This window comes from Pseudophryne corroboree, chromosome 2, assembly GCF_028390025.1.
Source record: "Pseudophryne corroboree isolate aPseCor3 chromosome 2, aPseCor3.hap2, whole genome shotgun sequence".
NCBI classification, from domain to species: Eukaryota; Metazoa; Chordata; class Amphibia; order Anura; family Myobatrachidae; genus Pseudophryne; species Pseudophryne corroboree.
Genome location: NC_086445.1, coordinates 381410153 through 381427382, shown reverse-complemented (window position 1 = coordinate 381427382; position 17230 = coordinate 381410153). Strand labels below are relative to the sequence as shown.

Below are 17230 nucleotides of genomic sequence, written 5' to 3'. Positions count from 1 at the left end.
TTATCAGCCGATGCATCTGAAGATGCGATCCCGACCACTTGTCCAAGAGGTCCCACTGAAAGGTTCTTGCATGGAACCTGCCGAATGGAATTTTGCTTCGTAAGAAGCTACCATTTTTCCCAGGACTCGTGTGCAGTGATGCACCGATACCTGTTTTGGTTTCAGGAGGTCTCTGACTAGAGATGACAGCTCCTTGGCTTTCTCCTGCGGGAGAAACACTTTTTTCTGTTCTGTGTCCAGAACCATCCCCAGGAACAGTAGGCATGTGGTAGGAACCAGCTGTGACTTTGGAATGTATAGAATCCATCCGTGCTGTTGTAGCACTTCCCGAGATAGTGCTACTCCGACCAACAACTGCTCCTTGGACCTCGCCTTTATAAGGAGATCGTCCAAGTACGGGATAATTAAAACTCCCTTTTTCGAAGGAGTATCATCATTTCTGCCATTACCTTGGTAAAGACCCTCGGTGCCGTGGACAGTCCAAACGGCAGTGTTTGGAATTGGTAATGGCAATCCTGTACCACAAATCTGAGGTACTCCTGGTGAGGATGGTAAATGGGGACATGTAGGTAAGCCTCCTTGATGTCCAGGGATACCATGTAATCCCCCTCCTCCAGGCTTGCAATAACCGCCCTGAGCGATTCCATCTTGAACTTGAATTTTTTTATGTATGTGTTCAAGGATTTCAAATTTAAAATAGGTCTCACCGAACCGTCCGGTTTCGGTACCACAAACAGTGTGGAATAGTAACCCCGTCCTTGTTGAAGTAGGGGCACCTTGACTATCACCTGCTGGGAATACAGCTTGTGAATTGCCTCTAGCACAGCCTCCCTGCCTGAGGGAGTTGTCGGCAAGGCAGATTTGAGGAAACGGCGGGGGGGGGAGACGCCTCGAATTCCAGCTTGTACCCCTGAGATACTACTTGAAGGATCCAGGGATCCACCTGTGAGCGAGCCCACTGATCGCTGACATTTTTGAGGCGGCCCCCACCGTACCTGGCTACGCCTGTGGAGCCCCCGCGTCATGCGGTGGACTCAGAGGAAGCGGGGGAAGAATTTTGATTCTGGGAACTGGCTGACTGGTGCAGCTTTTTCCCTCTTCCCTCGTCTCTGTGCAGAAAGGAAGCGCCTTTTACCCGCTTGCTTTTCTGAAGCCGAAAGGACTGTACCTGATAATACAGTGCTGTCTTAGGCTGTGAGGAAACCTGAGGTAAAAATTTTTTCTTCCCAGCTGTTGCTGTGGATACGAGGTCCCAGAGACCATCCCCAAACAATTCCTCACCCTTATAAGGCTCTATGTGCCTTTTAAAGTCAGCATCACCTGTCCAGTGTCGGGTCTCTAATACCCTCCTGACAGAATGGACATTGCATTAATTCTGGATGCCAGCCGGCAAAATATCCCTCTGTGCATCGCTCATATATAAGACGACGTCTTATGTTCGCAAAATAGTATCCCTGTTTGACAGGGTTACAGACCACGCTGCAGCAGCACTATCTGCAGGTCTCAGTCTAGTACCTGAGAGTGTAATTACAGACTTTAGGATAGCCTCCTGCTTTTTATCAGCAGGTACCTTCAAAGTGGCCGTATCCTAAGACGGCAGTGCCACCTTTTTTGACAAACGTGTGAGCGCCTTATCCACCCTAGGGGATATCTCCCAGCGTAACTTATCCTCTGGCGGGAAAGGGTATGCCATCAGTAACTTTTTAGAAATTACCATTTTCTTATCGGGGGAACCCACGCTTTTTCACACTTCATTCACTCATTTGATGGGGGAACAAAACACTGCCTGCTTTTTCTCCCCAAACATAAAACCCTTTTTTAGTGATACTTGGGTTAATGTCAGAAATGTGCAACACATTTTTTATTGCCGGGATCATGTAACGGATGTTCCTAGTGGATTGTGTATATGTCTCAACCTCGTCGACACTGGAGTCAGACTCCGTGTCGACATCTGTGTCTGCCATCTGAGGGAGCGGGCGTTTTTGAGCCCCTGATGGCCTTTGAGACGCCTGGGCAGGCGCGGGCTGAGAAGCCGGCTGTACCATAGCTGTTACGTCATCCAGCCTTTTATGTAAGGAGTTGACACTGTCGGTTTATACCTTCCACCTATCCATCCACTCTGGTGTCGGCCCCACATGGGGCGACATCACATTTATCGACATCTGCTCTGCCATCACATAAGCCTCCTCATCAAACGTGTCGACACAGCCATACCGACACACGCACACACACAGGGAATGCTCTGACTGAGGACAGGACCCCACACAGCCCTTTGGGGAGACAGAGAGAGAGTATGCCAGCACACACCAGAGCGCTATATAATTTAGGGATTAACACTATATTGAGTGAATTTTTCCCAATAGCTGCTTGTATATACAATATTGCGCCTAAATTTAGTGCCCCCCCCCTCTCTTTTTAACCCTTTGAGCCTTGCAAACTACAGGGGAGAGCCTGGGGAGCTGTCTTCCAGCTGCACTGTGAAGAGAAAATGGCGCCAGTGTGCTGAGGGAGATAGCTCCGCCCCTTTTTCGCTGACTTTTCTCCCGCTTTTTTATGGATTCTGGCAGGGGTATTTATCACATATATAGCCTCTGGGGCTATATATTGTGATATATTTGCCAGCCAAGGTGTTTTTATTGCTGCTCAGGGCGCCCCCCCCCCAGCGCCCTGCACCCTCAGTGACCTGAGTGTGAAGTGTGCATGAGGAGCAATGGCGCACAGCTGCAGTGCTGTGCGCTACCTTGGTGAAGACTGATGTCTTCTGCCGCCGATTTTCCGGACCTCTTCTTGCTTCTGGCTCTGTAAGGGGGACGGCGGCGCGGCTCCGGGAACGAACACCAAGGCCAGTTCCATGCGGTCGATCCCTCTGGAGCTAATGGTGTCCAGTAGCCTAAGAAGCCCAAGCTAGCTGCAAGCAGGTAGGTTAGCTTCTTCTCCCCTTAGTCCCTCGGTGCAGTGAGCCTGTTGCCAGCAGGTCTCACTGTAAAATAAAAAACCTAAAATAAACTTTCTTTCTATGAGCTCAGGAGAGCCCCTAGTGTGCATCCAGCTCGGCCGGGCACAGAAATCTAACTGAGGCTTGGAGGAGGGTCATAGTGGGAGGAGCCAGTGCACACCAGGTAGTCTAAAAGCTTTCTTTTAGTTGTGCCCAGTCTCCTGCGGAGCCGCTATTCCCCATGGTCCTTTCGGAGTTCCCAGCATCCACTAGGACGTTAGGGAAATTAGAGCTTCCATTCCCACTGTGTTGTATCATTCCACTTAGTGCAGAACAACATTAGTGTGATTAAGAGGTGTGACGCCACACTCTATTTACACTAGACTTTGGACTCAGAATTTTCATTTGACCTACTCTATACCATATCATTTATTATTTATATTTATTTTTGTTTGCATTTACCTGTAGTGTTACTATTTTACTTATTTACTTATTTCTTTTTCTTCACTAGTTTGCATGTATGCAAATTATGGCTTTGTATTACTTATATTAGTAGATTAAACATTTATATCCCATTTACTGTCCCCCCTTTTTTTCATAATATTAACATCATTTTCATACAGGCGCAGTTGTGAAACCCTGTTTACGTCATTTATTAATTTTCTGGAGGCTTTGGGTTTAGCCCCAATCACGTATTGCTGCCACCCTCCTAATATCTAGATAAGTAGAGCGCTGGTTACATTTGTATTTTATTTTACAAGAATCATAACATGCCCCTCCTGCGGAAACGCTGCAGAATTAGTAGTGTCCAGGGGCGGATTGGGAACAAAAAGCGGCCCTGGAAAAATTTGTACTAGTGGCCCCACATGGGCAGCACCAGAGGTGTAAGGTCTAGCCATGGGCCATGGCAGCAGCACCCTCCCCCCAAGACTTTCCATATAGTGGGCATGTCCAGCATCAAGGGGGGAAGTTAAAAAGAAATAAAATAAAATATTATGAGCACATTATATGATACACCTTCAGAATTTAGGAAACTATATAATTCTTTAGAAATATATATTTTCTTGCTTATTACACCAACCGTATCCCAATCACTATTCACTCAATCTTATATGTCAGCCAAGAAGGCAGACAGAGCATACACTAGATCATCTGCAATCACAGGCTAAGTGTCAAAATCATTTTCATATATGCAAATTATTTTGCATCTTATTCATTATATCTATTAAAAGGACCACATGTCTACAAACAAAACAGGACCCATGGGTGCGTCGGCCCACCGGGAATCTTCCCTGTAAACCCTATGGCCAATCCACCTCTGCTAGTGTCTAAACTTGCCACCTCTAATGAATTGAGTTTGTGATGGAGCTAGTGGTTAGGCTAATCCCTTTATTTTCATGTAAAAATGTGCTGTAAATACCTATGTGCTGTAGACAATGCAAAACAAACTCCAAGGTGACAAAAAATGTGTATACTGTACACTAATTTTCCATATTGAATACAATCCAAACATGCTACCTATGGTGTAAAAACTACTTTTACTGTATTTTCATTAAGGTGGTTGTATCTATGCATGGACGTAGACAGCATGGTCGCGTCAAAGTACAGGAGGAGCGTGCTCTAATGGACCGCGCCTCCTTCCCCAAACTTAAAAATACTAATCATGGCGCACAGTGCACTCTACAGGGGAGCATCATTGTGTACCCCAGCCAGGAGCAGATCAGGAGGGAGGCACTATCCGTGAGATTGCTAACCCCACCTTCCGCTCTCCGCCACAGCACAGGTGAAGGATGCCGTTGCTGCTGCTCTGTGGCACTTGCCTCCTTGCAGTCACTGCAGCCCAGGCTGGGGACATTAAAGGGAGCTGACAGGTAAGGGTGGAGTGAGTGGGCAAGCGCCGACCTGGGCCCCTCCATCAGGCCTGGGTAATTTGTACCCGCTCCCCCACCCTCTGGATGTTACTGTATGTATGTATGTACCTGTACTAATCTATGCATACAGCAAGTTACTGTAGGGTGGACTCACATTATATAGCATGTGGAAAATTATATCTGTAGTCATCTTCAGATAATCAAGAAAATCTTTATTAGGAAGTAAGATTTTTGGAATACAATACAAGAAATGCTGCCAAGAACATGGCCACATCATTTATTGTAGAAAATTACAGCTCACGTCTCACAGCTGAAGAGTCTGGTTTGTTGTGTGTATGGACTGTATTTATTTATCCATATTGTTCAATACAACTAGGTTTATTGGAGGCTAGTGTACACATATGTTATTGGCTTTATTGATGCAACAGAGACATACCTGTCATGTATGAATAGAATCCAGCAAAAAAACATTTATTCAAGAGTGTCTTTGTTCTTGAATATCAAAACAGAAACTGTACAAGGGTTTATAAACGTATATAAATAGCTGGAAACTTGTCGTCTTCAAGAAAAGATAATATTATAAATTGAGAGTTAGGCCATATGACTAAAGGATGACATATTGGGAATCACTGAGACCTGCCCGCTGATGCGAGCTGTTTTCCGAAATCGACATACTGCGCATCAGCAGCGGCGCATCCCAGATGGATGTGACCACAATGTGATTGACATCAGCGGCCGGGGGTGGGGAGGGGGGCAGCATTACGGGGGCATGGCGGGCCGAATGGGGGCCAGGACCGGTTTCAGGGTGGCTGCGCGACGTCACATGCACTTGACCACTTGACAGGACAGCCAGGCTAATTGCGGACGCATCGGGAGGCGGCCTCACACATGCTGGGCAGCATTGCCCTGTGCTGGGCGGCCCTCAGCATGTGAGGAGATGGACACAGATCTGGCTGCATATGCAGTGATCTGCGTCCATCTCTGAATGAGCTCCATTATGCGGAAAGCAAAATTAACAGCTGGGAAAAAAATCCACATCTCAGGAACATTAGTGTGTTAGACCTCAGCTGTGAAAGCATTCTGTCCCTTTTGTCCTTTTGCATATACTGTACTATTGTAGATATACTGAGTAATGTTTGCATAAGGGGAGTAAAAAGTATAAATGTTACTTTAGTTTTTCTTTTCCCCATTCAGACATTTCACATAAATTTCTTCTGGCTTTCTTGGTTAATCAATTGTTATCATACAGTACACATTTATACACTGGGTTTTGATGTAGGATGGACGGATGTTGCATGTTTAAGTTAACCTGTACTTTGTGCGGTTAAACCCTATACTAATTGGTGTGCATACTGGGCATTTGCATCCAACGGGGACAACAATTGAATGGCCACTGTGGGCGCCCAATACGTTTGAGCGCCCACAAAACAATTGAATTGTCCCCATTGTGTCAGTTTGTATTTTACTGTATTTATAGTTTGTAAATTTTATTGATGTTAGTATTTTAATTTTGTTACTGTGTTAAAATATTTGTATTCATTTTCAGGGAGACACTTCCTATGTGAAGGATCGTTGGTGTGTTTTTGATGGATTCATGGTATTTTGTCTATGGGTATCCCTAGTCCTGCAGGTAATGGTTAAAATGCAGATTTTAGTGTATGTAAATGTCATAATCCAAACCAAAAATTTTCTTAAGCAAATAATATGCACTGTTTCTACCCCCTCTTACATTTCTTCTCCCTCCCCTTTTCTAAGCTCCTCCCCTCTACACCTGTTCTAAACTGCTACTTTACACCCTGTTGTAAGCTCACCCTCTGTAACCCTTTCTAAGTTCATCCTGTCCACCCCTAGTCTAAAAAGCCCCTCTCGACTCTCCACCCCTGTTCTAAACTCCGCCTCCTTACCCTTGGTCAAAGCTTCTCCTTTCCACTTGTTTTAAACTTCCCATCTGTCTTCACTGTGATGCAAATTCCTAAGTATTACATTTTCAATGCATATTGTCTTGAATAAAGTTGAGGTCAGCTATGTAAGATAAACGTCACACAGTAGATAGGAGAGATAGCTTTTCTCAGAGGGGTAAGATTCTGAAGTGGATAAAAGCATTTTGATAAAACTGAGGAATGTGAATAGCATATTGTCCTGTGATATTACACAACCATTAACCAAATTTTGACCATATTGTAGAATATATTATGCAGATATGAAGCAAGATTAATTGTGGTAAACAACATGATGAGCCACCTGTTAATGTGCACCTAATTCTATCCACACTGCTCTTTTATTGCTTATCCCCATTCAAGGGGTTGACAGTTCACAGAATTTAGCTAACATCCGCTCATCTGTACTTAAAATATAACATTAAAAGTGCTACTGATAAAACCATGAGACAAAGCTGTTCAAAGATCTGCTTATCATGTTAACAATGTGGTCCCAATATTCCAGCAATCAGGTAGAGAGCAAATGCTAGGATTTTTTTAACTAGTGTCTTCTAGTGAGCCTAGGTGCTAGATTTACTATCTGTTGGTTTTACAAAGTGGGCGATGATCGGCGGCTATGGATTTAAAGCAGCAACAGAAATGCTAAACCAGCCTGGTTTATTATTTATTCCTGTTGCCGTTTTAAATCTACTAGTCAAACGTGCTGATCTACTTTGGCTCTTTAATACTGACAGACAGTAAATGTACCCCTAGGAGTCTGGGCCGGATTAAGTCACACAATGGCCTGGGGATGAAAATGATCAAGGGCTTATAATGAGAAGTGGATGAGGTGGGTGTGGCCAGCTTCATGTGGGCATGTATACCGCTTACAATATCAGCCCAATGTCTCCATAAAAATGTTAAAGTAGAAAGATTTCATCATTTTGTGAAGTAAATACAATTTGCGGCCAGATGGGTGACTGCTCATAATTGTGCCGCCATGTTGATGGACCTGGAGCTGTAGTCCCATCCGCCCCATTGTTAATCTGACCTTGCTAGGAGTAGATAAACATCTTGACATTGGCTGGAGAGGAAACCAAGCTTAAAACAAATTGAGAATCCAAGAAGAAACTTGAGTGAAAACTTCTACTAAAGTTTGTAGCAATTGTTTGATGATTTATGCACTAACCAACAGACCTGTAGAAAACATTGTACTATAGGTATCTTATTAACAAAAACCCTGTGGATTTCATCACTCATTTTATTGTTATTTTCTTTGTACAAAGGTATTTGAAATTGCAACCGTTGTAGACCAAATGTCTCCATGGGGAATGCTGCGGATTCCACGTCCTCTGATTATGATTCGTGCTTTTCGAATTTATTTTCGATTTGAACTGCCAAGGACTAGGATAACAAATATTTTAAAGTAAGATGTTTCTTTGTTTCGCTTACATGGCTGTCATAGCAACAGCAAATATATGTTTCAGGATCATGATTAATAGTGAATGCTTTAATGTAGTATGATTTGTTTGTTTTTTTCACTGAGGATACATATAGTGGGAATTCAATAATTTCACAGACTTTAGGATAGATTGCAAAAATAAATCTCTAAATGTCTTGTGCTATAAGGCTGACTACACATCAGAATGATGTGTAGCTGGCCGATCCGACAGGCGATGGGACACTGTATCGCCAGTGCCAGATTAAGGTCCAAATGGGCCTGTAGCTGAAATTTCCAAAGGGCCTATTATGCACTGCTGCTGGGGGTGTGACTTATGATGTGGCGGCATGACCAGTGGTGTGGGGGAGTGGTCTGCGTCAATGGGCTGTGGCACGTGCCTTCCTTCAATCACCTTAATTGCCCTCTGTGCATCCATTAACCCATCTCTAACCAATTCATTATCAATCTCTTCTCATAGTAGCCATTAGCACATTCATCCACCCTATAAGCTCCCCACACACAGCAGCATCCATTACTACCACACTGCAGAAGCCATTACTACACACACCGCAGAACCCTTTACTACACACACCGCAGAACCCCAAACTATGCACACTGCAGCACCCCTTACTACATACACAGCAGAACCCCTTACTACACACACAGCAGCATCCCTTACTACACACCACAGCACCCGTTACTACACGCACAGCAGCACCTGTTAACTACCCCCACCTAGAAATTGATTAACCATTCATTAATCAATTTCAACATCCCAGTGCCCACATATATACAGGTTGTGTATCCCTTATCCAAAATGCTTGGGACCAGAAGTATTTTGGATAAGGGATTTTCTGTATTTTGGAATAATTGCATACAATAGTGAAATATCATGGGGATGGGGCCCAAGTCTAAGCACAGAATGCATGTATGCTTCATATACACCTTATATACACAGCCTGGAGGTCATTTAATACAATATTTTTAATAACTTTATGTATAAAACAAAGTTTGTGTACATTGAGCCATCAGAAAACAAAGGTTTCACTATCTCATTATCACTAAAAAAATTCTGTATTTCAGAATATTCCGTATTTCGGAAGATTTGGATACGGGATACTCAACCTATATACATATATATATATATATATGGGTAGTCTTCAGTATGCCGGATCCCGCATGCCGACACATTTTCTCCCTCTTGGGGGGGTACTCGACCCCCCTGGAGGGAGAATAAATAGTGTGGCGCGCCTAGCGCATCACCGTGCCCGCAGCGCTTGCCACCTGGTTCTTAGGAGGAGGGAAGCGACAGCCCCACTCCAGAGGACCTTTTGCATTTGTGTATATATATATATATATATATATATACACACACACACACAAATAAAGTACACACACTCACCCACCACCACATACACACACACATACCGTACATACACCACACATATAGTACACACACGCACACAGTATACACACATACAGTAGACACACACACACAGTACACACACTAATTGATTCCACTAAACAAGAAGCCATTAACCACTTGCCTGACATGGTGACATCAGGTGCGACCATGCCTGCAACTGCTCTATCTGACCTGGAGGCACAGCATGCGACCGTGCTGCCAATCACTGCAGGATCCACCCCCCCCTTCCAGCGGCTGCAGACAATGGCAGCTGCTGGGGAGAGCAAATGAACCCTCCCAAGCCACCCCCTGACCCCTCCCTGCATACCTGCAGGCTGCCTCAGCTTTCAAAATGCTATAGTCGCAATGTTCCCGATGTTCCGATGGTCTTAATGTTCCCGATCGATGTTTCGATGTTGGGGGGGGATTTTTTTTAAATAAATAAACATTTTTTTTTTCTTTTCTTTTTTTTTAACTAAAATCATTTGGGATAGGGTTAAAGTCATGTTCTTCACTTAATTCACTCATAAAAATACCCGACAATTTCAGAGCGGTTTTCGACAAAATAAATCGTCAGTCAAGTGGTTAAACTTACCAGGCTTCCTTCATCAGCAGCAGCTACCCGTACAGCATGGGGGTGGAGCTTGGGACTGTGACAGGCTCAGGTGTGAGTGAGGGAGACACGATTTTGGCGGGACAGTCCCGTTTCTCACGGTCTGTCCCGCTGTCCCACCGTGGTGAAGGGGGGGCAGTTGAGAGATCCCCCCATGAAGGTCCCTATCCCTCTATATTACGCTATATGCAGGTCCCTATCTCTCTGTATTACGCCGCACGCAGGATCCCCATCCCTTTATATTACAACACACGGAGGTCCCTGTGCCCACTTTTCTTCATTCTCTCTGCTCTTTGAAGCCCCTTTAGTCTTTATACTTTATTCTATTTAAACTTTATTCTTCCTTTCTTTTCTCTATATCTTACTCACATGGTTTCATTTCTTGTCTCACATAAGTGACTTCCTTTCTAATCTCTCACATAGAGCATCTTTACCTGCCATTTTCTCTCTATTACCTACTTTTCTTTGCTGCCTCAGGAGCCACTCTTTCTTCTCACTCCACTCTGTTTCTCATCACTAGCCCACATTCATCTCTTTTCTCTCCCTCACCCCTTGCTCTACTTCATGTTTTACTACCTTGCAGTGTTTTACCAGAGGCTGCTACTGTACCTCCTCCTCCTGCCTCTTCAGTCTGTGTTGCTAGTCACAGCAGGCTCACAGCTCATGCAGGCTTGTAGCAGTGCCGAGAGATGGCCCCGCCCCCGCATGACGTCACGCAGGGGCAGAGCTTGTAGAATGAGGAAGTGCTGCGCGGATCTCAGCATACTGATAGCTTCTGTGCAGGGACTGTTTCCTAGGCTACCTGGTCGGAGCTGAACTCTAATCATGGCAGTCGGAGGGGTGAGTCAGCCCACTAGAGAGTGCTGGAGCTAGAGTAGGAGATGCACGGGAGAGGATGTCCGCTGGCAGTCTGTGACAGGAAACAGATTTTTCCTGTCACTGCTGTCACTTCTGTGGGCTGCAGCTCCATCCGCCCCATTGTTAATCCGGCCATGTGTATCGCTATGTGCATATACACTTGCGTGATGCAGGGGACAATATCATTCGGTATTCAGCAGCATGGCATTGTTAGCAATATCTTCTGGTTGACCTAGCTGCAGCGCAGACCAGAAGATATTGCATGCCACTGCGGGAGTCTGCAAATCGGGCATGCACACTTAACGATATACCTTATTTATTATTCCGATTTGCCAGGAAACTACAAATTTGGATAATATGGTTGTAGTATGTACCCACCCTAACATTGTTAGTGCATCACAAAATGTTTTTAGTAAAATAATGTTCCTATAATCAGTTATATTATTCGATTTACTCGTATTTGCACAAAACGCAACATGCTACTTCTCCACATTATGTATTCAAATTTCTATAATGTCAAAAGGAACATTACAGCCATGGCAGTATTATATCATTGGCATTCTCCTATCTTCATATTGACTCCTAATCTGTATTCACCCTAATGCATAATAAACTGTGTATTTAAATGTATGTGCATTCCATTTACATCCTGCAAACAACTACGACTCTAATCTGTATTCACCCTAATGCATAATCGGCTGTGTATTTAAACAAATGTGTCCAATATTATTACTTGCTTGTAATTGGTATTGCCTGTATTGAAGATGTTGTTCAATGAAAGATAATTTATGGTGCATACATGACCTACTGTTTACTTAACACAGGGCAATTTAACTCCTTTGATTGGCTAATCATTTGGCTTCAGATGTAGCCCTTCTTAATCAGAACTACTATTTCTTGCATTCAGTTAAGGGAGCAGCTGGCTGAGGTCGAAATATACAAAGTATTGAAATTACAAAGTGTGAACATTTTTAAATAACAGTTAATTAAACAGTTGAACGAACATTGAACAACATCTAAGACCAGGTAAATTCAACTTAAATATAAAAAAAAATGTATGTACTGCCTGACCATGTCTAGGAATAAGAGACACTCAAGCACAACTTTAATCTGTGTGTGTCACAACTGAGGGCTGGTGCTGACCAGGGGGAGCCTCAGTTGTAGGGGCTGAGGTATATGTGTACCTGGGAGGCAGTACAGGGTTCTTAGACAAGCAGGGAACCTTTAGAACAAATGCCCGAAGGCGTGACCAAGACAACGAAGGAAAGTTCAAAGGTTTATTAAACACAGTTCAGAGGAATACAGATGACTTGGTACAGGTAACAGGAATCACAGTTCAGAGAAATACTTGGGATCGATGGCGGAGCACCGATGGAGACTTGGGATCGATGGCGGAGCACCGATGGAGACTTGGGATCGATGGCGGAGCACCGATGGAGACTTGGGATCGATGGCGGAGCACCGATGGAGACTTGGGATCGATGGCGGAACACCGATGGAGACTTGGGATCGATGGCGGAACACCGATGGTTACTGGCAGGGCAGAGCACCGCTGGAAGCTAGAAGCTGGAAGCCGGTCTCAGGTAACTACCAGTCACAGGGAGCAATGTAGACACTGCAGAGTCAGGCTGTACAGCAGAGAAAGTCCATGGAAGAACTGCACACTGGAATCACTGAAGACAATTGAAGCACTGACAACTCTTTCCAGCCCAGGAACAAGATATTTATACCAGCTGGGAAACAGGGATTGGCTGGCTGATTAAGCAGAGTCCAGAGTGCAGCTGCTGGGTAATCAGGCCGAGAGCAGAGTACAGCTGATAGGCTGAAAAGTAACATGTGATGAAAACAAACATGGCTGCGCCCATGTTTGAACTTGGAGGGAAAGACTGTTTGTAACTTGCATGTGAAACTTAACCCTGATGCTGCCAGAATCACAGTAAAGAGATTAGAAACAATGAGATGCAGCGTGCTGCACACAGACAGTGCAGATGGAATCCAGGCTTGGAACACTGGGACAGTCTCAGGAGACATTTGGAAGGTAAATACTGATAAGGAATTACCTGGATCGTGACAGTGTGTGCTAATGCCAGGATTTTAGGAGATAAAATTCCTGAACTAATTGCAATAGTGACAAGTGATGATCTAGATATTGTGGCAGTTACAGAGTCATGGTGCAATGGAAATCATGACTGGGAAATAGCTATTCCAGGCTATACTCTATTTAGAAAGGATAGAATGGGAAAATTGGAGGAGGGGTAGCAATGTATGTGAAAAATTGCATAAATACTACTTTAATACAAAGCCTTGAAGAAAACACTGAGACCCTATGGGGCACCATAGAAACTGGGAACAAGGACATAATTCGCACTGGGGTGATCTATAGACTTCCAGGATAGGGAGATGAATTGGACAGGTATCTATTGCAGGACGTCACTAGGTAGCTTTAAAAAATATGTTACAATCATGGCCTTTAGGAAATATAAGCAGACTCAAAACAATGAGGACAATGATGTATATCTTGACAGAGGGAAGGAGGCTAAGTAGGTAATCAGATGTGCAAAGGAACAAGCTGAATAGAAAATGTCCCGGTCAGTAGGTAAAAGGGGCAAAATATTTTTAGGTATATAAGTGAAAGGAGAAAATCAAACGAAGGAATAAAAAGGCTTAAGACAGAGAGTGAGAGTCTCATTGAGGGTGACAAAGCAATAGCAGATTATATAAATAATTATTTTTGCTCAGTATTCACTAAAGAAGGAGAGGGGAAGAAGCCACAGTTAAGTTGCAAGGACATTCATGAGAACTCTCAAAACTGAAAGTGGATAAATCAATGGGGCCACCCGGGTGGGGGGTAGGTGTAGATGTAGCTTATCTAGACTTTAGTAAAGCTTTTTATATGGTCACTCATCGCAAACTGCTAAACAAACTGGAAAATTTTGGATTGGATCCTATGATGGTTAAATGGATAAGACCTTGGTTGCAGGATAGGAAACAGAGAGTTTAAGTAAATTTAGTACAGTATATTCACTGGAGGGAAATATTTCCAGTGGAGTACCCCAGGGATCTGTACTTGGGCCACTGCTTTTTAATATCCTTGTAGGTGACATTGCAAATGGTATTAAAGGGAAGTATGTCTTTTGCAGTTGACACAAAAGTATGCAACAGGGTAGGAGGGGGTAAAACAAATGTTTGAGGATCTAGGTAGACTAGGGAAATGAGCAAGAACGTAGCAACTACAGTTTCATGTAAAAAAAAAATTAAATCATGCACTTGGGTCTCAAAGACTCAAAAGTTAAATATAATATGAAGGGCACTATAATGGAAAGGGATGTAGGAGTCACCATTCCAGATGACTTGAAGTCAGGTAAGCAATGTAACAAAGTAATGAGGAATTCAATTCAGATGCTTGGTTGTATAGGGAGAGGAATCAGTAGCAGGGAGCAAGAGATAATAATGCCACTCTATAGGTCATTAGTACGGGCTAATCTAGAATACTGTGTTCATTTCTGGAGGCTATAGCTCAAGAAGTATACAATTACATTAGAGACTGTACCAAGAAGGGCAACTAAAATGGTGCATGGCCTACAGTACAAAACATACCAGGAAAGACGAAAAGATATTAGCAGGTATAGTTTGGAGCAGAGAAGGGAAAGGGGGGACATGATAAAAACTTTAAAATATATCAAGGGTTTTAACAAGGTACAGGAGGGAGACATTCTTCAAAGGAAGAGAAGTACTAGAACACAAGGACATGCGCTGAAACTGGAGGGAAGTAGGTTCAGCAGAAATTTAAGGAAAAATTTCTTCACAGAAATGGTAGTGAATAAGTGGAATAGCCACCCATCAAAGGTGGTTGAGGCTAAGACAGTAGAGCAATTTAAACATGATTGGGATAGTCATAAGAATATACCTACAAAGACATAAGGAACCAATAGGGCTGAAGTTGCCAAAAAGATAAATGAAAAGGGGCAAACTAAATGGGCCATAAGGGTTTTTATCTGCTGTCAAATTCTAAGTTTCTATGACTGTCAACATATTGTGTGTACAAAATACATTTATTACCATGAGAGGTACTGTACAGTCAAGAGTTTAAGAAGCCCCTAAAAAGGCTGGTGATGCAGGTGAAATGTTTGCGCTCTTTCGGTGCATTACTGGATCTTGGCTTATATTTCCCTTTAGGTACACATCAAACTTATTTGTTTACAAAAGCTAGTTCATACCAAATTCTCAGTCACTTTAAAATGAATGCTGATCGTGGAGCTGAAAACTCTGAAGCATATAACTCCGGCATCCTTGACATCTTTACATTTCTTTTAATTCATAAGGAACATTACCAAGTACACAGGTCATACATAAAATGGGAAAAAATATATTTCTCTGACGTCCTAGTGGATGCTGGGGACTCCGTAAGGACCATGGGGAATAGACGGCTCCGCAGGAGACTGGGCACATCTAAAGAAAGATTTAGGTCTATCTGGTGTGCACTGGCTCCTCCCCCTATGACCCTCCTCCAAGCCTCAGTTAGATTTCTGTGCCCGGCCGAGCTGGATGCACACTAGGGGCTCTCCTGAGCTCCTAGAAAGAAAGTATAGTTTAGGTTTTTTATTTTACAGTGAGACCTGCTGGCAACAGGCTCACTGCAGCGAGGGACTAAGGGGAGAAAAGCGAACCTACCTAAGTGGTGGTAGCTTGGGCTTCTTAGGCTACTGGACACCATTAGCTCCAGAGGGATCGCACACAGGACCCGACCTCGTCGTCCGTTCCCGGAGCCGCGCCGCCGTCCCCCTTACAGAGCCAGAAGCAAGAAGGTCCGGAAAATCGGCGGCTGAAGACTTCTGTCTTCTCCAAGGTAGCGCACAGCACTGCAGCTGTGCGCCATTGCTCCTCATGCACACCACACACTTCGGTCACTAATGGGTGCAGGGCGCTGGGGGGGGGCGCCCTGAGCAGCAATATTAACACCTTGGCTGGCAAAACTGACACCATATATAGCCCCAGAGGCTATATAGGTGTAAATTACCCCTGCCAGAATAACACAAAAAGCGAGAGAAAGCCCGCCGAAAAAGGGGCGGAGCCATCTCCCTCAGCACACTTGCGCCATTTTCCCTCACAGCTCCGCTGGAAGGATCGCTCCCTGGCTCTCCCCTGCAGTCCTGCACTACAGAAAGGGTAAAAAAGAGAGGGGGGGGGCACAAATTTAGGCGCAGTATAATATATATATGCAGCTATAAGGGAAAACACTCTTTATAGGTGATATCCCTGTGGTATATAGCGCTCTGGTGTGTGCTGGCATACTCTCCCTCTGTCTCCCCAAAGGGCTTTGTGGGGTCCTGTCCTCTGTCAGAGCATTCCCTGTGTGTGTGCTGTGTGTCGGTACCGCTGTGTCGACATGTATGATGAGGAAAATGATGTGGAGGCAGAGCAAATGCCTGTAAATGTGTTGTCACCCCCTGAGGGGTCGACACCTGTGTGGATGGACTTATGGAAGGAATTACGTGACAGTGTCAGCTCCTTACATAAAAGGTTTGACGACATAGGACAGCCGGCTACTCAGCTTGTGACTGTTCCAGCGTCTCAAATGTCATCAGGGGCTTTAAAACGCCCGCTACCTCAGATGGCAGACACAGATGTCGACACGGATACCGACTCCAGTGTCGACGACGATGAGACTAGTGTACCCTCCAATAGGTCCACCCGTTACATGATGGAGGCAATGAAAAATGTATTACACATTTCTGATAGTACCCCAGGTACCACAAAAAAGGGTATTATGTTCGGTGAGAAAAAACTACCAGTAGTTTTTCCTGCATCTGAGGAATTAAATGAGATGTGTGAGGAAGCCTGGACTTCCCCCGATAAGAAATTGATAATTTCTAAACGGTTATTGGCAGCGTACCCTTTCCCGCCAGAGGATAGGTCACGTTGGGAAACGTCCCCTAGGGTAGATAAAGCGCTTACACGTTTATCAAAACAGGTGGCACTACCGTCTCCGGATACGGCCGCCCTAAAGGATCCTGCTGATAGAAAGCAGGAGGCTACCCTAAAAGCTATATATACACACACGGGCATTATATTGCGACCAGCGATTGCATCAGCATGGATGTGCAGTGCTGCTGCTGCGTGGTCAGATTCCCTGTCGGATAATATTGATACCCTGGATAGGGACACTATTTTGCTGACAGTAGAGCATATAA

At 44.3% G+C, this 17230-nt stretch overlaps 1 protein-coding gene across 3 annotated transcripts in view; it reads left to right on the top strand.

The window, feature by feature from the left end:
• Nucleotides 1-17230, top strand: part of NALCN (sodium leak channel, non-selective) — a 1296054-nt gene that overhangs the window by 234744 nt on the left and 1044080 nt on the right. For all 3 annotated transcript variants that reach the window (XM_063953246.1, XM_063953245.1, XM_063953244.1), the window contains 2 exons: nucleotides 6353-6436; nucleotides 8009-8148. In XM_063953246.1, coding sequence (XP_063809316.1) covers nucleotides 6353-6436; nucleotides 8009-8148 — 224 coding nt within the window. The remainder of the gene's footprint in view (nucleotides 1-6352; nucleotides 6437-8008; nucleotides 8149-17230) is intronic.